At 39.9% G+C, this 20,665-nt stretch overlaps 1 protein-coding gene across 3 annotated transcripts in view; it reads left to right on the top strand.

The window, feature by feature from the left end:
* Positions 1 to 15,093, top strand: part of LOC123516592 (myelin regulatory factor-like protein) — a 47,889-nt gene extending 32,796 nt beyond the window's left edge. For all 3 annotated transcript variants that reach the window (XM_045276112.1, XM_045276111.1, XM_045276110.1), the window contains 14 exons: positions 134 to 335; positions 1,384 to 1,584; positions 3,235 to 3,366; positions 3,554 to 3,646; positions 4,056 to 4,224; positions 4,812 to 4,959; positions 5,526 to 5,597; positions 5,857 to 6,073; positions 6,736 to 6,844; positions 7,605 to 7,723; positions 8,195 to 8,366; positions 10,032 to 10,209; positions 10,812 to 11,025; positions 11,342 to 15,093. In XM_045276112.1, coding sequence (XP_045132047.1) covers positions 134 to 335; positions 1,384 to 1,584; positions 3,235 to 3,366; positions 3,554 to 3,646; positions 4,056 to 4,224; positions 4,812 to 4,959; positions 5,526 to 5,597; positions 5,857 to 6,073; positions 6,736 to 6,844; positions 7,605 to 7,723; positions 8,195 to 8,366; positions 10,032 to 10,209; positions 10,812 to 11,025; positions 11,342 to 11,425 — 2,110 coding nt within the window. In that variant the 3' untranslated portion in view covers positions 11,426 to 15,093. The remainder of the gene's footprint in view (positions 1 to 133; positions 336 to 1,383; positions 1,585 to 3,234; positions 3,367 to 3,553; positions 3,647 to 4,055; positions 4,225 to 4,811; positions 4,960 to 5,525; positions 5,598 to 5,856; positions 6,074 to 6,735; positions 6,845 to 7,604; positions 7,724 to 8,194; positions 8,367 to 10,031; positions 10,210 to 10,811; positions 11,026 to 11,341) is intronic.
* The last annotated feature ends 5,572 nt before the right edge of the window (positions 15,094 to 20,665 follow it).

Below are 20,665 nucleotides of genomic sequence, written 5' to 3'. Positions count from 1 at the left end.
TCCTTGCTCCTTCTCAACTTATCAATTATCTCTCTCTCTCTCTCTCTCTCTCTCTCTCTCTCTCTCTCTCTCTCTCTCTCTCTCTCTCTCTCTCTCACACACACACAACCCCTCTCCCTCATGCCCTTCACAGAGTTGACCTGAAGAGTGAGCAGACAAATAAGATCACAGTAGGGCGCCTTCACTTCTCTGAGACCACCAGCAACAACATGAGGAAGAAGGGAAAGCCCAACCCAGACCAGCGCTATTTCTACCTGGTGGTGGCCCTCAAGGCACACTGCGGTGACCAGGCGTACACCATTGCAGCCCACGCCTCAGAGAAGATCATTGTCAGGGTGAGAGAAAGAGAGTAGTTTGTATGTGTCAGTTATCTTACATCTATTGGTGTTGTGGACATTGTCAGTGTCAGACATCACATCTGCTAGTAGTGGTAAGAGTCTGCTTTCTCGACTCATCTCGGTAAGGTGTCTTCACTTCCTTATTCATTCCCTGCCACCTTCCATCTCACATCACAAGATTACGCTATTTTTCTATTTTTCTTTTTCTTGATACTTCCGTACTTACACCATACTGTTGGGTGTGTGTGGGATATATGCACAAGAAGCAGTAGTTTTCAGATACTGTGGCTGACATGGTTAGTGTGGTGAGTGAGGAAGGAAAAGAGAGAAGTAGCAAGGAAGGTGGTGTGTGCTTTTTCAGTTACATAATATCTTTGTATTATAACAGTTGTGCATTTTTGTTTCTTTGTTAGTTTGAAATGCTGCACACTCATCAATGGAAGAAAGTGATTTCATTTTCTTGTTAAATTTTTAGGGTTAATAAAATCTGAAAACAAGCAGAAATACACAAAACAAATATTAGTTAGGAGTTCTCTCTTCATAGCTATATTAAATGGAAAGCATTTTTATATTTTGATTGTTCTTATCTTTCATTTTACAAACATTTGCCTCCACATAACTGCTCCATTGTTGGTCGGGAACGTCTTTTCTTCATGTCATAATCTCTTAAGCTAACAAAACAATGAAACACATCCTGTTGGGCAAATCTTATATGTCCTTGTTTCTTATATATCATAATCTATTTGTAAACAAGCAACAGTTAATGAAATAGGTAAATGCAGTGTCAGAATTTGTGTGTGAGTAGTGCCTAGCAACTTAGGAAGAGAAAAAATAATGATGGAGGCAAAGGGTATTGGATATGTGCCTGACACCATGTATAGGTATATCACCCACGCCTCCACCCACACCCATGCCCATGCTACGTGGCGTGTAGGTCGGAAGGGATGTGTCATCAGGGTCAGTCCAGTTGACACAACACGGTAGGCGAAGGTTGGCAGTACAATAAAGCTGTTGTGTCCCTTGCCTATCACTGACACACTTGCAGGCCTCCAATCCCGGCCAGTTTGAGAGTGATGTGGAGTACACCTTTCAACGAGGCAGCTACCCTGAGTCCATCTATCACATGGGGCGGGTGGGCATCAACACTGACCGACCAGACGAGGCGCTGGTCATCCACGGCAACCTGAAGGTCACTGGCCAGGTCATGCAACCCTCAGACCGGCGGGCCAAGAAGGACATCGCTGAGGTGGGTACCATGGTGCCACGTGGTGGTTCAGATGAGGTGTAGCAACAATAGGAAAACTCAAACACACACACACACACACACACACACACACACACACACACACACACACACACACACACGGCCCGGTAGCTCAGTGGTTAGAGCGCTGGCTTCACAAGCCAGATGACCAGGGTTCGATTCCCCGGCCGGGTGGAGATATTTGGGTGTGTCTCCTTTCACGTAGCCCTGTTCACCTAGCAGTGAGTAGGTACGGGATGTAAATCGAGGAGTTGTGACCTTGTTGTCCCGGTGTGTGGTGTGTGCCTGGTCTCAGGCCTATCTGAAGATCGGAAATAATGAGCTCTGAGCTCGTTCCGTAGGGTAACGTCTGGCTGTCTCGTCAGAGACTGCAGCAGATCAAACAGTGAAACACACACACACACACACACACACACACCGCGTAGTGTAGTGGTTAGCACGCTCGACTCACAATTGAGAGGGCCGGGTTTGAGTCCTGGCGCAGCGAGGCAAATGGGCAAGCCTCTTAATGTGTAGCCCTTGTTCACTTAGCAGTAAATAGGTACGGGATGTAACTCGAGGGGTTGTGGCCTCGCTTTCCCGGTGTGTGGAGTGTATTGTGGTCTCAGTCCTACCCGAAGATCGGTCTATGAGCTCTGAGCTCACTCCGTAATGGGGAAGACTGGCTGGGTGACCAGCAGGCGACCATGGTGGTGAATTACACACACACACACACACACACACACACACACACACACACACACACACATTGCTTGTACGTACTTTGATCTGCCATCATATTTGAGATAGCACCTTGTTACTAAGTGACATGCAATGTTGCATCAGTGACTGGTTAGAATGTGAAATGTTTGTACAATATAAAAAAGTTCTTCATATATATGTGTTCACAAATGTTGGTATTGTGGCAAGATTCATACCAGATAAGTATTGTCAGATGGTGCCGAACTATTTTTTCCTGAGCCCCTATCATTCACAATCTTATCTGGTTCTTTTTTGCGTCTGAACAGCACTACACAAAACAACTACTTGAGAAGGGTATCCTTTTATTAAATGTACAGTAGAATTTTGAATTTCAATCATAATTGGGACCAAAAACACAGCTATGCAAATTGACTTTATCTAAATGGATTATGGGTGGGGTAATGGATACAGTTGAAGTTAAGTTTTGTTATGTAAATGAAACTGTCCAAGAGTTGCAAAAAGGAAAATAGTTTTAGTTCTCCAAAATGCAAGTTTCAGTCAGGCTTAGTTCTGGAATTGTCTTGATGCAATTCTTTTGAAATAATCTCAGTTAAAAGAAAACAGAAAATCAGAATTGGGCAGAGTCCCAGAGTGTACCAGTGAAATGGATGAAAATGGTTAACTCTTCCATTAGTAAGATGGATTTACATATTTTGATGTTAGTACTTTTTAGTTACAAATATATTACAAAGCAGATTATTTGATAAAGTATTTGTTTTTAGTAGTTTAGTATTTTTATGAGCTACCTCCTTGTGCAAAAAATAATTACAAGTGGATAATTTTGATTTCCATCCCTTAGATATGGTAGTGTGTAACATTATTCATAGTACACATGTATACAATAATCAAGTTATAGAGGAACAATTTTTATCTACTCTTCTCTCCTTACAGGTAGATACAAAAGAACAGCTGAAGAATGTCCAGAACCTGAGGGTGGTGAAATATGCCTACAGAGAAGAGTTTGCTGAACATGCTGGCATGAGGGCAGAGGAAGTCTATGATACAGGAGTCATCGCTCAGGAGGTGTGTGCTGACAGGACATGGAATGAGAGTCTCTTGATTGGTTCAGTAGTCTACCTTTTGTAACTGCTGAGCCTCACATTAAAATCACTCTTCATTAGATGTGTATTTGTGTATATGTCTATACATCTGTTGTTGTGTGCTGTGACAGATGTAAAGCTTACTTACCAACACCTGCGTGCTGTTACAGGTGAAGGAGGTGATTCCAGATGCTGTCAAGTCAACAGGAGACGTTACCTTATACAATGGGGAAAAGATTGAAAACTTTCTTCTCGTCAACAAGGTAACAAAACTTTGGTTATCCCGTAACAAAAGAGGAATGTTTTTTTGAGTTTGCTGAAATTCTTATTTATTATTTGTTCATTTATTGATTTCCGTATGTGTATACTTGTATGACTATGTGCATGCCTTTAGTTGAATGTCATGGCAGGAAAGTCACTGAGGTGTTTTCTACCACAGAATATTATTATGAATAGATGATTGTGACAGACAAGACATTTACCATCTTTGCCCTTTGATGTAACTAGTTTTTCTCATGAGCAGAAAGTTTTATGTTTTACCTTATTATAACATGCATGTTGATGATAATTGTTTTTTACTATGGAGTATAAATTTTATCATACAATTTTGCTATTCATATGTAAATGTATATTGTAAATGGGATTCATTATATCTTACATTTATGTGAACAGGAACGAATATTCATGGAAAACGTTGGCGCCGTGAAGGAACTGTGTAAAGTTACTGGCAACTTGGAAAACCGGATTGGAGAATTAGAGATTATGAACAAAAAAATATCACAACTAAGGAGATTTGAATCTTTCAAATCAACATCATCATCAGTTTCTACACGAACATCAGGTACTGTGATGAAATTATTGATGTTCAGGTTGTCTGCTTTATTCACAATTGTAGAGTCTCAACGCTAGACAGTACTTGGTGGTGGAGTGAAGGCAAACACCATGAGGCTTTGACACTTGATGTGCTTCTATTTATTGTATGTTTGATCCATATAATTTATATATGTACTATTTACAAATTTATATCAGTATACTGTATTTTCATGTTTTTATATTGTTAATGTGTGTGTGTGTGTGTGTGTGTGTGTGTGTGTGTGTGTGTGTGTGTGTGTGTGTGTGTGTGTGTGTGTGTATTTACCTAGTTGTAGTTTTACTGGGCCTGGGCTTTTACGCTCGTGTGACCCCGTCTCCATATCTACACTTATCCAATTTTTCTTTAAAACTATGCACACTCGTTGCTGTCACCACTTCTTCACTCAGACTGTTCCACGTCTCAACACATCTTTGCGGGAAACTATATTTTTTTTATATCTCTTAGACATCTTCCCTTGTGTGTGTGTGTGTGTGTTTGTGTGTGTGAGAGAGAGAGAGTGTGCGTGTGTGTGTAGACATATGCACATATATAATAAATTAATTGAACCTCGACAGCTACTTCCCGTGTGTCATCTGTGTGCCACAGAAGCCGTAGCTGCTCCAAGCGTCACAAGCACATGAACAGCAACCATGATGATGGGATCTGCAGCAATAAAACACTGCAGGTCACCACCATTGCCCTAGTCTGCATCATGGCATTCTGGTATACTATTTCACTTATGTATAAACTTTGTAGATTTAGACAATTTTCATGATTTTCATTGTTAATTTATTGATATTGTCTGTGTTAGCGTCATGTGTTGTCTTTTTCATTTAAATGTTCCTTTAAATACTGCATTCCTTGTACTCTTAGTCTTAAATAAGAGTCAGGGCATGATGTTTTGTGGTCACTGTCTCCCTTTTATGCAAGGATATCTGTCAGGTGTGTGTGTATATGTGTGTGTGTGTGTGTTTGTGTGTGTGTGTGTATGTAGTCTGTTAAAGGTCTGATAATATTTGAAAAACCCTTATATCTATGTAGTTAAGAAATACTCTACATATTTAGCTTTTATGAGAATTTTTTATCTCTATTTCAGTTTAAAAACATTTCATGACCTCTTATTATGGATGTTTGGAGCATCTTTGCATTAAGATCCTTTTGTTTTTAAAGCTTAGTCTGCTGAAATAAAAGAATATCTGCCTTGTATAACGTGATAGTCAGAGAGTCAGAGAGAGGGTGACTCTTAATACATTAGTTATTGGTTTATGGATATATGAACTTTTTAACAGTTTGATGGCAATGGCAACCATCTACATCCTTGATTACCAAGACAGACGAAGTGAAAGCACATCAAGTTCACCGTAAGTACAATTTTCTTTCATCTCCTTACGACTTAATTTTACTTAGCTATTGTTATGATGCACATTGTAATTTTCATAGATTACCTTTTTTTGATTCAGCAGTATTAATTTATCAACACTTTTTTACTTAATTAAGGAAAACCTTACTTTGATTTCTTATCAGAAAAAACAAATGAAACACAGTATTCAGTATTCAAGAGTAATTGCTTATAAAATGTCACTCGATCATAACCAATTGTTCTATCTTTGTTCCTTGCAGAGTTACCACACCTACCCCTATTACCCTATCCTCATCAATGTCCACCTCAACCCTGCAACCACTAACCACCAGACAAACCCTCACCTCATTCACCTTCACCACCACTACCAAGCCTTTCATCACCACCACTTCTGGCTCCTTCCATCCCAGACCCCCAGTGCTTGGTAAACCAGAAAATTGTCTCGAGCCAAGCCCCAGTGAAGACCCCATCTGTGATGTGAGTGCTTCATGACAAATTTCTTTCATAATTCCAGATCTTGAATATCAGTAAAATTTATAGCTTGTAGTTAACAAACACGATTTGAGTCCAGCTAATATCAGTTTGCCTCCAATTCTTTGTACACATTTCAGTTTTTGAATGTGTGTGTAATCCTTACTTGTATCACTTGTTCTGTCTCTTACCTGCTATGAATATCAGTATTACTTGTATTGTAGAAACTGAATTTACTGATCTGCTTCATGTATTTTTTTCAATATTTTGATATATTGTCTTCTTATTCTCCCATCACCTCTTAAGCCAAATAGTGAAGGAGACAGAACATTGAAAAGAGAGAATAAGAAAATAAAAGTAAAGTGTTTATATGAAGAAATAGGATAGACCTACTCATGCCGTCACCACTCCATTGATGGAGAGCTTATAAAGAGACAGATCAAAATCAAAGAAATGAAATCTACATAACTGCAATTATTGTTTCCAGTATCATTTTATTTTGCTCTATTCATCTTTAGAATTACGAGCAGAAGTAGCTATGCATGTACTCCACATGGAAGTAAAATATTATATGTAAAGGAAGATATAGCTTCAGAACCATTGGGATGTGCATTATGACTATGTACAATGACTTTTCCTTTAGCCTTTACACAGATTGTGTTTCATAGGTTTATTGCTGCAGCCCCAGCATTTGGACAGGAGTGGTGAGCCAGGTGCATCCAAGCCCCAACACTGCAGGCACCACCATCACCATTTCACGCCGCATTGTTCCTTATGGTCAGTATGATGCTGGAAGCTGCCTTGTTCATTTCATTATCCTTATTTGTAATTAATTGTGTCCTCAGTTGATGGTAATTCATAGACTAATGATTTGAGAATTAGGAAATAGATATTTCTTAGATACATAAAGTAAGATACAAGAAAGGTCTCTAGAATTCTTCCAGCTTTTTGTCTCTTTATCACATTCAAGTAGCTTTATACATTTTACATTATGTTGAGAAGCCCTAACCTTTTATAGCAGGGTGGTGTACTTCCTTCCTTCTGATTGGTTAAATGTTACAACTATGAGTGTATGATTCAATTGACATGTAAAAAAACATTAAAAAACAAAGGACAGTGGTACCTCAGTGTCACCTCCTTGATCCGTTCCAGATCCTTGGACTTGTGCCAAACAAATTTCAGCAAGGCATATTCAGGAAAAAAGTGTTTCATGTATTTAATATGTAAATGTTTCTGTAAAATTTTCATCAATACAGTATTACTTTTCACTGTACGTATTTCATATTAAAACAATGGAAATTCCTATATCCTCAGGCCTCACACATGCCACAAAATTATACAGTTAGGTAATACTTTTTATAAGAAAAGAAAGGAATAATATTCTTGTATAGTAAATGGTGTCTAGTTTGATATCTGCAGTTACTGTATCTTTTCCTTGGTATCACTTAAGATTTGCAAGTTTGCATGTGAAGTGTGTATCAGCAACTAGCATTAAATATATCTAAGATAACTTGTATATTTTCTTTTTTCATTGCAGTGTCCACGACAGTGTCACCAACAGTGTCACAGTATGGTGAAGTCATCAACAACAAGCTCTCCACTAGTGACCCCAACACTGTCAATGACTCCACCACCCCTGCCGCCATCCGCTTCAAGGTACCTCACTGGTGGTCAGGTTTGCTCCCTCATCATTTATATAGGTTGTTGAAGCATCATAAAAATTTAAACTAAATATGTACTGTAGTCAATCATCTGTTACTTTTATTTTATGACTGGCAACCTGCATTGTGATTTTTTTTTAATGTATGTATTATGTAAAGTGGATTGAATATGCTCCTTTACTCAGGTTCTTGATTACAACTAAGACCAGCTTTGGAATAAGTGAAAGCAGATAACTGCCCAACTTATTTCATATAACACACTGAAATTGAATATTTGTGATAAGATGTGAGGGACCAAACGTTTTCACCTTCCCTATGTTTTTCTATGTGAAGTTTTGTCAATCTTTAAGTTCTGAAGAGTAAGGGACTTAGATGGGCCATGATAAGGAGTGCTGTTACTGAAGACATTGATATCCATGGTGATTGATGCATTAGTATCCATAGTGATTAACTCTTGACCTCACAGCCCATTCCCAGCAAGAAATCAAGCTCTATGGACCGCTTGGCACTCCTGGAACGGCACAGAGCTCGTATGCACAGACCATCAAACTCCCGCAGCATCAAGCAGACTCTCAGCAAAAGATCCATCCACACCAAACGCTCCACGCATTCTCAGTTACGCCTGCGGTCCACATCAGGTATGAGAACAGCTGCTGCAGTGTGGTGAGGCTTTGGCTGAAATCTGAATCTAGTCATTTTAACCTCTTCAGTAATGGGATGCATTTTTACCTTGAGTTTTGATGTGATTAGACAATTTTATTGACATTAAAAAGGGTCTATGGAGGTCAGAAGATTAATGGTCAAAGTCCTCACTATTTAAATCTACACATAAGTTTCTGAAGCCATATAAAATCGCATATACTATGCAGATACATGTAAAAACGTGTCATCGAACCGAAGAGGTTAATATTTTCTTCATGTGTTGAGGAGTTTGGCAAATAACACATAAATTATTTAAAAGAAAAAGAGCCCACTCACAATGCCACTCCTAAATAAAAATAAAGAGTTACCAGTTTTGTTCCTGAGATGTCTTGACAAACACTCCAAATTGTAAGGAGGAAATACAGAAAGAGAAAAAGAGAGTTTCAGGGTTTACCAGTGAGAGGAATGAAAGAGTGGAGATACTGATTAACTCTTGCATTAGTAAAGTGGAGAGGATAAGGGAGGCAGTGTATGGAAAGCCTTGTGCAACAAGTCTGTGTGAGTGAGAGAGGTATACAGTTAGCTAATTCAGAAGAAAGGAAAGCATGAATATAATGGTAAAAGGTTGTAATGAGATTTGAGACTGTTATAGGTCAGGACTGACTGGCAAGTGAAGTCAGGTGGAAGTAGCAGAAAGGTCACATTCAATGAGGGGAAACCTTTATACAAAAAAAATATGCCTTGAATTTTACCTCACTAGTGATGTGCAACAAAATTTAGAATGATTTTGGAAATACATCAATTTATATAGAAATAGAAGGAAAGAAATAAAGACAGAAACAGAGGATAAGAAGGTGGAATTGGGTTGGAGAAAGAAGGCAAGCCTTTGATCTTTGTAGAGGTGGCAATGGTGGGGGAATCCCCGCAAAACCCACAGCCATGCCAAAATGACCACTTTAGAGTGACCTTACTATGATAATTTTATTCTGTTTAGGTGAGATTTTGTAAGTTGAACCTTCTTATGTATGGGAACATTATTCCATACATAGATATAGATGTAGCAGCTAGCAGTAGAAGTATTGGGAGAGATATGAAATTTTCCAGTTAAGATTTTGATGAGGCAAGGAATGAGCATGTGAGGAGTCACAGAAAATGGTTTGGGGGGATTCCATTAGGACTCTGAATCTTCTGTGCATCAAATCAAGAAGGGACATAGAAAATATCAATATGAAGAGATGAAGGGTGGCAATGAAAAGGAAATAAGCTCAGAATCATCCGTTGTGGAGTTGTCATCAAAGGTTTTCTGCAGCATCTTTCTTCTCAGCTTTAGAAAATGAAGGATATGGCCGTAGAGCTACAAGTATCTGGATGAAATTGAGTAGAGAAACATGAAAAGGAAAAAAAATGTTGGAGATATTTTTGCCAAAGACAGCAAGTCATGAGAAGATTATGATCTGGCTACATTTTTACATTTATTATTGAAAAAGTTTTTGACAAGTTGGAGGACAAATTCTTCATGGCTTCAAACAAAGGGTAAAGGGAATGAGTTTCAGAAGTGAAAGGCTGAGCCACTATTTGCTGTATTAGTTGCACTTTCACCAACAATAGCCTGATATCTTCCTTTTAACATTTTTAACATTTCATCAATTGTTCTTCTTCAGAGCACAGAATCACAGTCCCAATGATAGAAATAGTCGAGTTAAACACGACCATCAACCACATGTACTGCCTCAATTCTATGGACTCTTCAGGATGCCTGGGACCTAATGCTATGAACTACACTTATGGCCTCCCCATATCAAGGTTTATGCCCCACACCAACCTCACTCTTCATTTTAGGTGAGTTATTAACCAATGAGGGCCCATGTCAAATATATAAGTAAACATTGTGATTGTTGATAGCTTTTTCTTAAAGCTATTTTAATAATGTAATCTTCTTTTGCCACTTGAAGTGAAGTTTATTTATATTTGTTGTCTTTCACTCTCATCCAGTCCCCCATCAGAGGATAAGCTGAGGAATTGTGACTTAGCAACTCAGTCAGCCTGTTAAAATCCCCAAAGCCAATGTTGTGTGTCATTTGCCTTGATCTCTTTCCAGCCATTAGTAGGAGACTTTTGTTGACCAACACAACATATGAACTAATGATGATAACCAAAGAACATTCATAAGCCATAATTATCTACCAAGCAATGTATAATTTAGTCATTCTGATTTTGCTAATTTTTTTGTATTACAATACACTAAAGCATCAAGTGCTTGAGAAAATTTTTTATATCCTTTTTTTGTCATCTTTCACATATGTATTAATTAAATTATTTAGTTTTATATGTATCTATCTCTTGATTGGATTCATCCACAATATATTTTGTCCTAGTTATACTCAGCCTTGCCTCAGGACCATGAAAAGGTACAACATTCTAAGGTGTGTTGCTTATTACAGCTTCACAGTCCAGCAACCAATATTCTGTGCTATCAATAGCACTGGGCCCAGCTTGCAGCCTGAGAAGTGCTCATCCAGCATAGACATTCCCTGGCCAGAGGTGATTCAGTCACCAGGAACCACTCCTCAAGACCATTATGTTTCACTCACAAATGTTGGCCTGTGGTGGCAAGTGGCTTACAAGTTCAGGATATCGTTAGTTGAAGGAGATGTGGTAAGTATGCATAGCTTGCTACTTTGTTTACAATTTTTTTTTTTTTTTTTTTTTTCAAGTAAGTTAACATTTAATAAGTCATGGCAAATTTCACTAAACTCAAAGAGAATGTTTTCTCCATCTGCATGTGAGTTGAATTCCTCAATAGCCTAAGTGTCCATATACTTTGATGCAAAACTATTACATTTGAAATTGACCAAAGTTTAGCTATTTATATACATTGTCATTCTGATGCATGTCAGTTTATAAAGAACAAACAAATTATGCATTCCATGATACACATGGATTTGTGGTGATAATGTGTGTTTTCCCACAGGATCCCTGCAACTATGAACGAGCTGAAGTTGGTGTGAAGTTCTATGAAATCAACTTAGTATTTCAGAGAAAATGTAATGAATAAGTTTTTGCTGATCAGTGTGATATTGTGTTTAAAAAAAATCATAAAAATTTTCATATTTATTCACATACCATATTCTCACATCCATGACATACATTACTTACTGTATTTAGGTCTGAAGGGGGACTCATGCAAAGTTTTTTTTTTTTTTTTTTTTTCATTATATTTTTTTTGGAATACTTGTTTATCACTTATTTAAACTGAGAGTTTAAGATTGAATAGAGTTTATAGTGGGCAATTATTGGTAGGTGTGATTAGCTGAGGAACTTTGAAGCCTTGAAGGATCTGATTAATAGTAATATGTTGCTACATATGTATATATTTTTGTAAATAATGAGATTTTAATATAATGCTTAAATATAAGGTCATTTATGCCTACCTTTTATTAGGATTATATGGTATAAATGTCAATTGCCAAATGCAACATATTGACTCAGAGTTGAGGAAATTAAGATAAGGTATATGATTTTATAAACTTTATACTCGTAGTACTTTATTCTCAATTTTTGAGGGTTTTTATGGGAAGGGGAAGAGGTTTCAGAGATATACACCATTTCCTTTTTTAGTGAGATATATATATATATATATATATATATATATATATATATATATATATATATATATATATATATATATATATATATATATATATTGTGTGTGTGTGTGTGTGTGTGTGTGTGTGTGTGTGTGTTTGTATAAATAAAATGACCATTATTCGGTTGGCTGGTGGGAGAAATAAAGGTTCACGGATCAAGGTAAGAGTGGGTATAGTAGCAGAGTAGAACTTGTACTTATAGAGCAGTCACACCAGAGCCCATTCTTACTACATCCCCACCATGTCCTGGGAACTTTGCCTGGATGTGGTGAGGACCAGATGGACGCAGTGAGTACCAAAAGGGACACAGTGGTGGTGTAGTGTGGATTGCAAGGATGGCAAAGACGTGGACCAATTTTGATTCTGCTCAAAATTTATGTAGCGAGTGAATGATTTAGGACAGGACAGTGACTGTTATGTGACGGAGTGGTGACGTACTGCTTACAGCCTTGATGCAGTGAGGACCTTGTGACGGAGTGGTGACGTACTGCTTACAGCCTTGATGCAGTGAGGATCTTGTGACGGGATGGTGACTTGGCAGGGACGGAAATAAATTGCTACAACGCAACCATCCCATGCGTTCCACGTTGACGATGTTAACACTGGGTCACTAACAAGTCCCTGTCAAGACAGTGCTGGGTCAGTACTCGGCACATTCATGTGCTTGCTATGCTGTATTGGTCAGTACTACATTGGCACCAGCTCGCCCAGAGGTTAGCACAGAGTCAATAGTCGCTCACCATGTCTGCCGAAAAAGGTATATAGAAGTGGGAACCTTCTGTTTCTCTCAGTTTGGTTCCTTACCATAAACAGTCAAGAAATCCTGTAGCAGACAGTCCTGTTCCAAGGACAACTAGCGATGCTGGATGCTGATGCTGCTGCTGTTATGCCGGCCAGGAGAAGAAGACGGGGAAGGAGACAAGGCAGAACTTGTTGGGTCAGAGATTGGTTGCATCAAGATAACAGACTCCAGTTTGGTCACTGCCACAGGCTGATGGAAAATTTGAGGTTATGTGATGGGGCCTCATTCTTCAACTTTCACTGCTATATGATGTATGACGAGGGTGGTGCATCATACTGACTTGATGTGAGTGTAGTGAGAACTTACTGCATGGTGTGGGAGTGTGGTGAGTACCGACAGAGCGTGGTGCACGCCTGGTCACCTGTGTGATATGTGATATGCACGCAGTAAGAACCAGTTGGACGTAATGATGATGCAGTGGTGACCGGATAGGTGTGCAGTAAAGGCTTGGTAGCAGCGTAGTGGTGGATTGATTTTGCTTTCTCAAAATGTCCTCACCTTGTCTCGAAAAAAAAATTCTGAGCTGCGTGTTGTCAGGACCACCTCTGGTGTGACTGCACCCTTACCTCAGCTGAGGCTACCCTGCTGTGCTGCTGAACATGGTCCTGACATGGACTGTCTGAAAGCAAAAGTTCAACCATCTTGAGCCCCTTCAGTCTTTTCCCCAAGGCCTTTCATTATACATATGTATCCTATTTCAAAGTATTTATTTGATGAGTGTTCTCAAAATTGATGAGGGGCAGTAGTCAGGAGACAGTTTATTTGTAATGACCATGCAGGGTGTGCAGCTTTGACACTCACTCTCTCTCTCTCTCTCTCTCTCTCTCTCTCTCTCTCTCTCTCTCTCTCTCTCTCTCTCTCTCTCTCTCTCTCTCTCTCTCTCTCTCTCTCTCTCTCTCTCTCTCTCTCTCTCTCTCTCTCTCTCTCTCTCTCTCTTTCAGACCTAGCTTATTATGTACAAATATGAATGTGTATGAATGGTAGAATTGTTATCAAAAGTTGAATTCTTTGGATGCCATAGGTGAAATTATGTATATTATTTTATATCTTAAAGTTTTGTTCTTCATGAAAGAACCAAAAACTTCCTATTCATGTGGCTAAGATGAACTTTGGTTCAGTGAACAGCTTATATGTTTGGACAGTGTGTATCTTACATCCATATTGATATTATACAGTTAACAACATTTATCAATGGCGATATTCTGGTGCTATATTGTACGTTGCTATACAGTACTTCACCTTCATGGCAGGCATGCACTAACAAAATTAGTGAACTTTACTATATGAATTTAATTGGTTATCTATCACAATGTCTAGTACCGGTAAACAGGATTTATTTTAAGTTAATGATGCTGTGAAAACACTGTATTTTCTCAATAGAGACTTTTTTGTTACTACATATATAAGTGAAATGTAAGTGTTTCAGGTTGTGGCTATAGTCTTTTTCTCACTTAACTTTCATGTTCATCGCCCAAGAGGCATTCTGTTGTTGTGAAAAGTAGTATATATGTTAAGTACCAGTGATGCTGAAGTACACATGATTAGACTGCCCTGTGACGTGAGATCCAGGCTCTGGCAGGTCACTGCCTTCTTCCATAACTCCACATAAGACACTCACTTGTTCTTCCTCATCCAGATGATAAGAACTTCAGTGCACTGAGATTGGTAATTTAAGAAGTGCCTCATTTCTGGGGACTGAAGTGTTCTAGTTCACTTTGCTCAATATTGCATGCCACAGTGCCTTTCCTGGGAATGTGTAGAGGGATGAACCATACCAATGTGTCCTGTTTTAAAACTACTTTTATTTTACTAGTGAAAATTACTTCACTTTGGGCCCCAGGAAAATATGAAGCCAGATAGAACATAAGGTTTCAAGATACTGTTGTTAAGTTAATTGATTACTATTGGTTAAAATCACCCATCAATGGGTCTGTGATCTCATGTGGGCAATGATGTGACCTTCTCCAGTAATTAGGTACCAGGTGAATGGTTTTGTATAATGAGGGGAAACTCTCATAAAAGATTTAATGATGATTTTGACTTGTATAGTCCCTGTCTGAAAGAAAGCTTTATATGACTTCTAGTTTAAGGGTTCCTGAAGTGACAAAGAAAATGAAGTCTTGCATATGAGTTGGTCATTACAGTAATATAATGTTTGTCTACAAAGGAGAAAACATTATTACATAGTTTTGTAAATAATATTAGGTTTGTACAGATACAGATAGTACTTATGTGATTGGAGATTCTTCTAATTAATAAAGTATACTTATAGTACTAAAAAGAATTTCTTGCCTGAAGTTTTAATAATTGAGGCAATAATGAGTCATCATGTGTGATTTCAGTACAGACTGAGGGTCTCCCTGAATCTGTCATTTGCCTGACTATTCTGGTCCACAAAAGCAAAATTTCTTAAATCTTCAGCTGGTTCTCTCTTTGTCCATTGTGTCACCATGAGTGTTGATTCCTTTCAAATTGTGGAAGGACTGAAGGAAGGGGTGAGTGTAGCCAACCAAACAGCTGGGGACTGTATTTTAATTTGCTAATTTCCGCAACATTTTAAGGGCACATGTAGTGTATGTTAAGGCATATTATAATCTACATATGCTATTCTAAATCTTACTTTGTGTGTGTCCTGAGAGAGAGAGAGAGAGAGAGAGAGCGGTTTACGATTTTCAATGCGACTGACATGCGATTGTCATTAACGCTAACATTCTTGTCGTTCTAGTGCTCGGATCGATAGCAATTTGTGGAGCAAAGGAAGAACAGGTATACATAAATGTACTCAAAATTCGCTGTCGGGAGCAAAGATCGTGATAGTGTGACCGCAGCATCAATCTGAAAAGTGCGGTCCTTCACACAATCGACGCCCATACTTTGCCTGTCACCGACCCCTGATTGTCGTAATTAGGAAAACTGCTTCAGGGAGACCACTGTAGCTATTATTTTTCCATGCCAACTCAAATGCCTCTCATCAGATTATAAAGTAACACTTAGCTTCCCCTCTTACTTTCGTATTGGAATTTGTTGCCTTCCAAATGTACTATCACCACGTGTTTCGCAGGGTGCCATTCTCTCTCTCTCTCTCTCTCTCTCTCCCCCCGTACATTATATATATATATATATATATATATATATATATATATATATATATATATATATATATATATATATATATCACACACACACACACACAATTTGCGCGGCGGGGTCCGGTCTCCGAAATGAAAGAGGCATGCATGGTATGAAGTGTAGGTGATCGTTGCGTGTGTCGCCACACTCCTGACAATATTTTATTTTTAGAGATAGAAATATTGAGTTTAAGCTTGAAAAGTTTAGATTTTGAAAGAAAAAAAAAAAAAACTGGTTCTCGAATAAAGTGGTTGATGAATGGAACTGACTCAGTAATCAGGTTGTTAGTGCTTAAGTCAGAATATATGGACAGGGCTGATCAGTGGAAAAGGTAGGTATAGGTTCATGTGTAGGTGTGGTGGCCTCTTGCAGTTTGTCGCAATTTTGTTATGTTGTTAGGTTCTTAAGAGTTGTGAGAAAGACAGATATCACTGCCACAGGAATTGCATGATCTCATGGTGCCTCGTGACCGCCGTGCAGGTGTAGTACCTTTGTCACGTGTTCATTCACAAACTGGAGGAGGAGTGGACTGTGGAGCCAAGAGTTTTGCAACAAGGAAGATAGGAGCGGAAAAAATGTAGGGAAGATGAGAGTGAGAGTAGTGAAAGCCATGTGTAAGTTGCCACATCGCTGTTTAACCGTATCTTATGGTGATGTGACGTCATAAATCTCTCTCTCTCTCTCTCTCTCTCTCTCTCTCTCTCTCAGTAAATACTGTACCTTTCGTTGAGTATTAACGGAATATTAACGTATAATCAACGTAAATGGTCAATATGCAACAGCCGTCGGGCTTACAGAGACGCACCTGAGAGATGAGGTACAAATGGAAGGATGTGAGTTTGCTATGATTGGGAAGGAACGTAAGACTCGGGAGACACAGGGAGGAGGCGTAGCCTTTCTCTATAGGAAAGAAAGTGGACTGAAAGTAGAGGAGCTTGGTGTGGGAACGTGTGAGAACAGTGAGGATGTGTTGGCAGTGAGAGTGGAGTGCACAGATGGTCGGGGCAGAGTGAAGATGGTTCTGGTGGTGGTGTACATGACTGTCATGGGTGAAAGAGCTGAGAGGGAGAACAGGAGGAAGTATGACATACTGAAGAGAGTTGTGAGAGAACATGGAGGGGAGAGAGTGCTGGTGATGGGTGATATGAATGCACATGTAGGAATTCTGGGAGAACGTGTGAACAGGAATGGTGAGATGCTTGGGGATTTTGTGGATGAAATGGAGTTAGAGAATTTGAATGTAACTTCGGCTGAGGGACGTGTGACTTGGAGTGCAAGGGAGCAGGAGTCAGCGATAGACCATGTGTTGGTGAATGGAAGAATGCGTGAAATTGTGTCACACATATGAATAGATGAGGATGGTATGGTGGATGTTGTGTCTGATCACAATATGCTGGTTGTGGAGTGCCTGTTGCATGGTAGGAAAGAAGTGAAAGTGGTCAGTAAGAAGAGAAAGTGGAGACTGAATGATGTAGGGTGGGAAAACTTCCAGGTGGACCTGAATGCAAGAAGCTGGGATGATGGAGGTATGCATGATGTGGAGCACGTGAATGAGAGACTGGTAGAGGATGTGCGGAGTGCTGCAGAGAGCAAGATAGGGTATGTGAGAGTATAGGAAGAAGAAAGAAAGTACGTAAACCATGGTGGAATGATGAAATCAGAGAGGCTAGAAAGGAGCGAAAGAGGAGTAGACAATGTAGGTGGCTGAGGAAAAAGAGGCATGAAAGTGATGAGGCAGAGAATGAGTACCAGAATGCATGGGAAATGTATGTAAAGCAGCAGAGAATGACAAAGCGAATGATAGTGAAGGCCAAAGTAAATTGTGAAAGGAGTGTGATTGAATCTTTAAGAGAGAAAGGCATGGAAGGTGGCCGTGAATGGTACAAGTTCTTGAGAGGTGAGAATATGGCAGACAGTGTTGGAGTGGAGAGTTTGAAGGTGAATGGTGAAGTTGTAACAGAGAAGGAAGGAATGAGAGAGGCAATCAGACAGTTCTGGGAAGAAGTGGGTGGTGTAGGTGAGGTGTTTGGTGCGAGAGAAGGATGTGTGACACTGGAGAGAAGGAATGCAGATGAACTGGATGAAAGGATCAGCAGGGAGGAGGTGGAGAAGTGTGTGAAAAGGCAGAAGAATGGGAAGGCAGCAGGGCCGGATGAAATACCATATGAGCTGTATAAGAATGGAGGTGATGTTGTGATTGACAGGATGACTGAGCTTTTTAACCAGGTGTGGGAGGAGGAGAGTGCCAAGAATGTGGAATGAGTGCAGGGTGACTCTGCTGCATAAGGGCGGACACAAGAGTAAGAATGAGTTGAAAAATTACAGGCCGATCGCGTTAGTCAATACAGTAGGCAAAGTGTTCAGTGCGGTGTTGAATGCCAGATTGTGTAAGTGGATTGAAAGAGCTGGAGTATTAGGTGAGGAGCAGAATGGTTTCCGTGCGGACAGGAGAGCTGAGGATAACATGTTTGTGGTGAATGAAATGATTGAGAAAAAAAGAGGGATGGAGGTAAATTGTATTTGGGTTTCCTGGATATAGAGAAAGCTTATGATAGGGTGAATAGAGAAATGCTAGGTAGAGTCCTAGAAAAGATTGGGTTGAGTGCCAAGATAGTCAACATAGTGCGTAGCATGTATGTTGATACCAGAGCTAAGTACAGTTTAGGAGATATAGAAACAGACTGGGTGAGGAGTGAGAGAGGAGTTAGGCAAGGATGTATTTTGTCACCAACCCTTTTCAGCCTGTACACAGAGGAGTTAGCAGCAAGAATGAGAAGGATGAATGCAGGAGTGAGTGTGGGGAATGATAAGATAGGTGTGCTTCTTTATGCAGATGACGTAGTGGTTATGAGTGAGTCAGCAGAGGAGCTGCAAAGTCTGCTGGATGTGGTTGATGGGTATGGAAGAGATTTTGGAGTTAGGTTTAGTAGTGAGAAGAGTAAGGTGATGATTGTGAATAGGTCGGAGGATGAATGTAATGCAGCATGGAGGTTGGGAGAGAATGAGTTGAAGCAGGCACAAGAATACAAGTACTTAGGGATGTGGATGAGTCCGAATGGGTGTGAAAAGTCAAAGAATGAAAAAATAAGCTTGGTGAACCAGTGGGTGGGTCGTTTAGGAAGCGCGCAAGGATGAGAGCAAGTAAGTATGACGTGCTGAGAGAAGTGTGGAAGAGTGTGGCTGTCCCCAGTATAATGTATGGTATGGATGTGATTGCATGGAACGAGAGTGAAATTGACAAGTTAGAAGTGGGGCAGTGTAGAGTAGCTAGGCTGGCACTGAATGCACCGAGGTACACGGCAGTAGAAGCCTTAAGAGGGATATGGGATGGAGCTCTTTAGGGAAAGACTTATAAAAGCGACACTTAGGTACAAGATTAGGCTTGAGAGAATGGATGATGCAAGAATAGCAAGGAAGGTGTATCTGTGGAGTGAAAGTGGAAGCAAATGGAGGAAAAGGTGTATGAGAATGACAGAGAGGAATGGTCTACAGGTTGGGTGGGCAGTGAGAATGGCTGGGGTGAATCAGAATGAGCTGGAATGGGTCGTGACAAGAGGAGGCAGAGTGGGAACAGAATGGGATGTGAGGAAGTGGAAGAGTGAGATAGACAGAGATGTGAAGAGTATGGGACTGAATGAGTGGAGGAATGGGATGGAACGAAAGACTACTCTGGAATGGTACAAGGTAAAAGAGGCCCCGATGTATGAGAGGTGGTACGATGGAAGCCTGGGTGGTGATCTTCTCTTCAGAGCTAGGGCACAGTGTATGGATGTGAATGCAAGGAGTTACAGGTGGTCTGAGTCCCGCAGCAAAGTGTGCCAGATGTGTGACTCGGGAGAGGACGAGACGGTGGAGCATGTGATGCTGGAGTGTGTGAAGTATGCCAGAGACCGGTATGAGATGATGCAAGTGGTGTTGACTGAGTTAGGGCAGAGTGGAAAAGACGGGGAGGGAGTGGATGGTGGTGCTACTGGGACTGAGTAGAGAAACGAATGAAAGGATGATTGAGGCGGTGAAGGAGTTTCGTTTCTGGAGAGAATGTGGCGTGCCAGATGTACAGACGGTTAGAGCAAAGGATCCTGTTTCCTGTTTCTTCTTCTTTTTTTTTTCCCCTTTTTTTCTGTGTGCCTTTCTTTTGTCGTCTACAAGAGCTGCCGATCCAAAGCCCCGGCTCAGGAGTGATCCCGAGTCGCCTGCAGTATCAAAATCAAGATAAGATCAAGTGTTCGCGAGGTGCCATGTGCACGATGTGCAGGGAGATGAGGCAAAGTATAGGAGGGCAGGATAAGATCTATGACAACAGGGAAGCTACCATCATACTCTTTCGATGAAGGACCAACAATATGGATCTTGGAGATAGGCAAAGGTTTATAAATGCGGCAACAGAATGTATTATGTGTGGTGACCCAGTGGAAGACCTAAAACATTTTATTCTTTACTGTCCAGCCTACAACTTAGAAAGACAGAGACACCCAGTCCTACAACAACCATACCAAGAAGACACAGATGCCATACTAGGAGAGTTGCTATATGAAAACAGTGAAATTGAAAATACCAAAGACATACTGTTAAAATTTTGGACAAAAAGACAAAAACAGAAAAGAAATATGCAAAACTAAAAAACAGACAGTGAATATAACAACAATAAATAAACAGCAATATCAAAAACCCGGACCGACAGGAAAACACATCAGGAAGTGCCGTTCCAAAAGGCATT

The sequence above is a fragment of the Portunus trituberculatus genome, chromosome 41 (genome assembly GCF_017591435.1).
Source record: "Portunus trituberculatus isolate SZX2019 chromosome 41, ASM1759143v1, whole genome shotgun sequence".
In the NCBI taxonomy this organism is placed as follows: domain Eukaryota; kingdom Metazoa; phylum Arthropoda; class Malacostraca; order Decapoda; family Portunidae; genus Portunus; species Portunus trituberculatus.
This window is presented reverse-complemented; position numbering and strand designations above follow the sequence as displayed.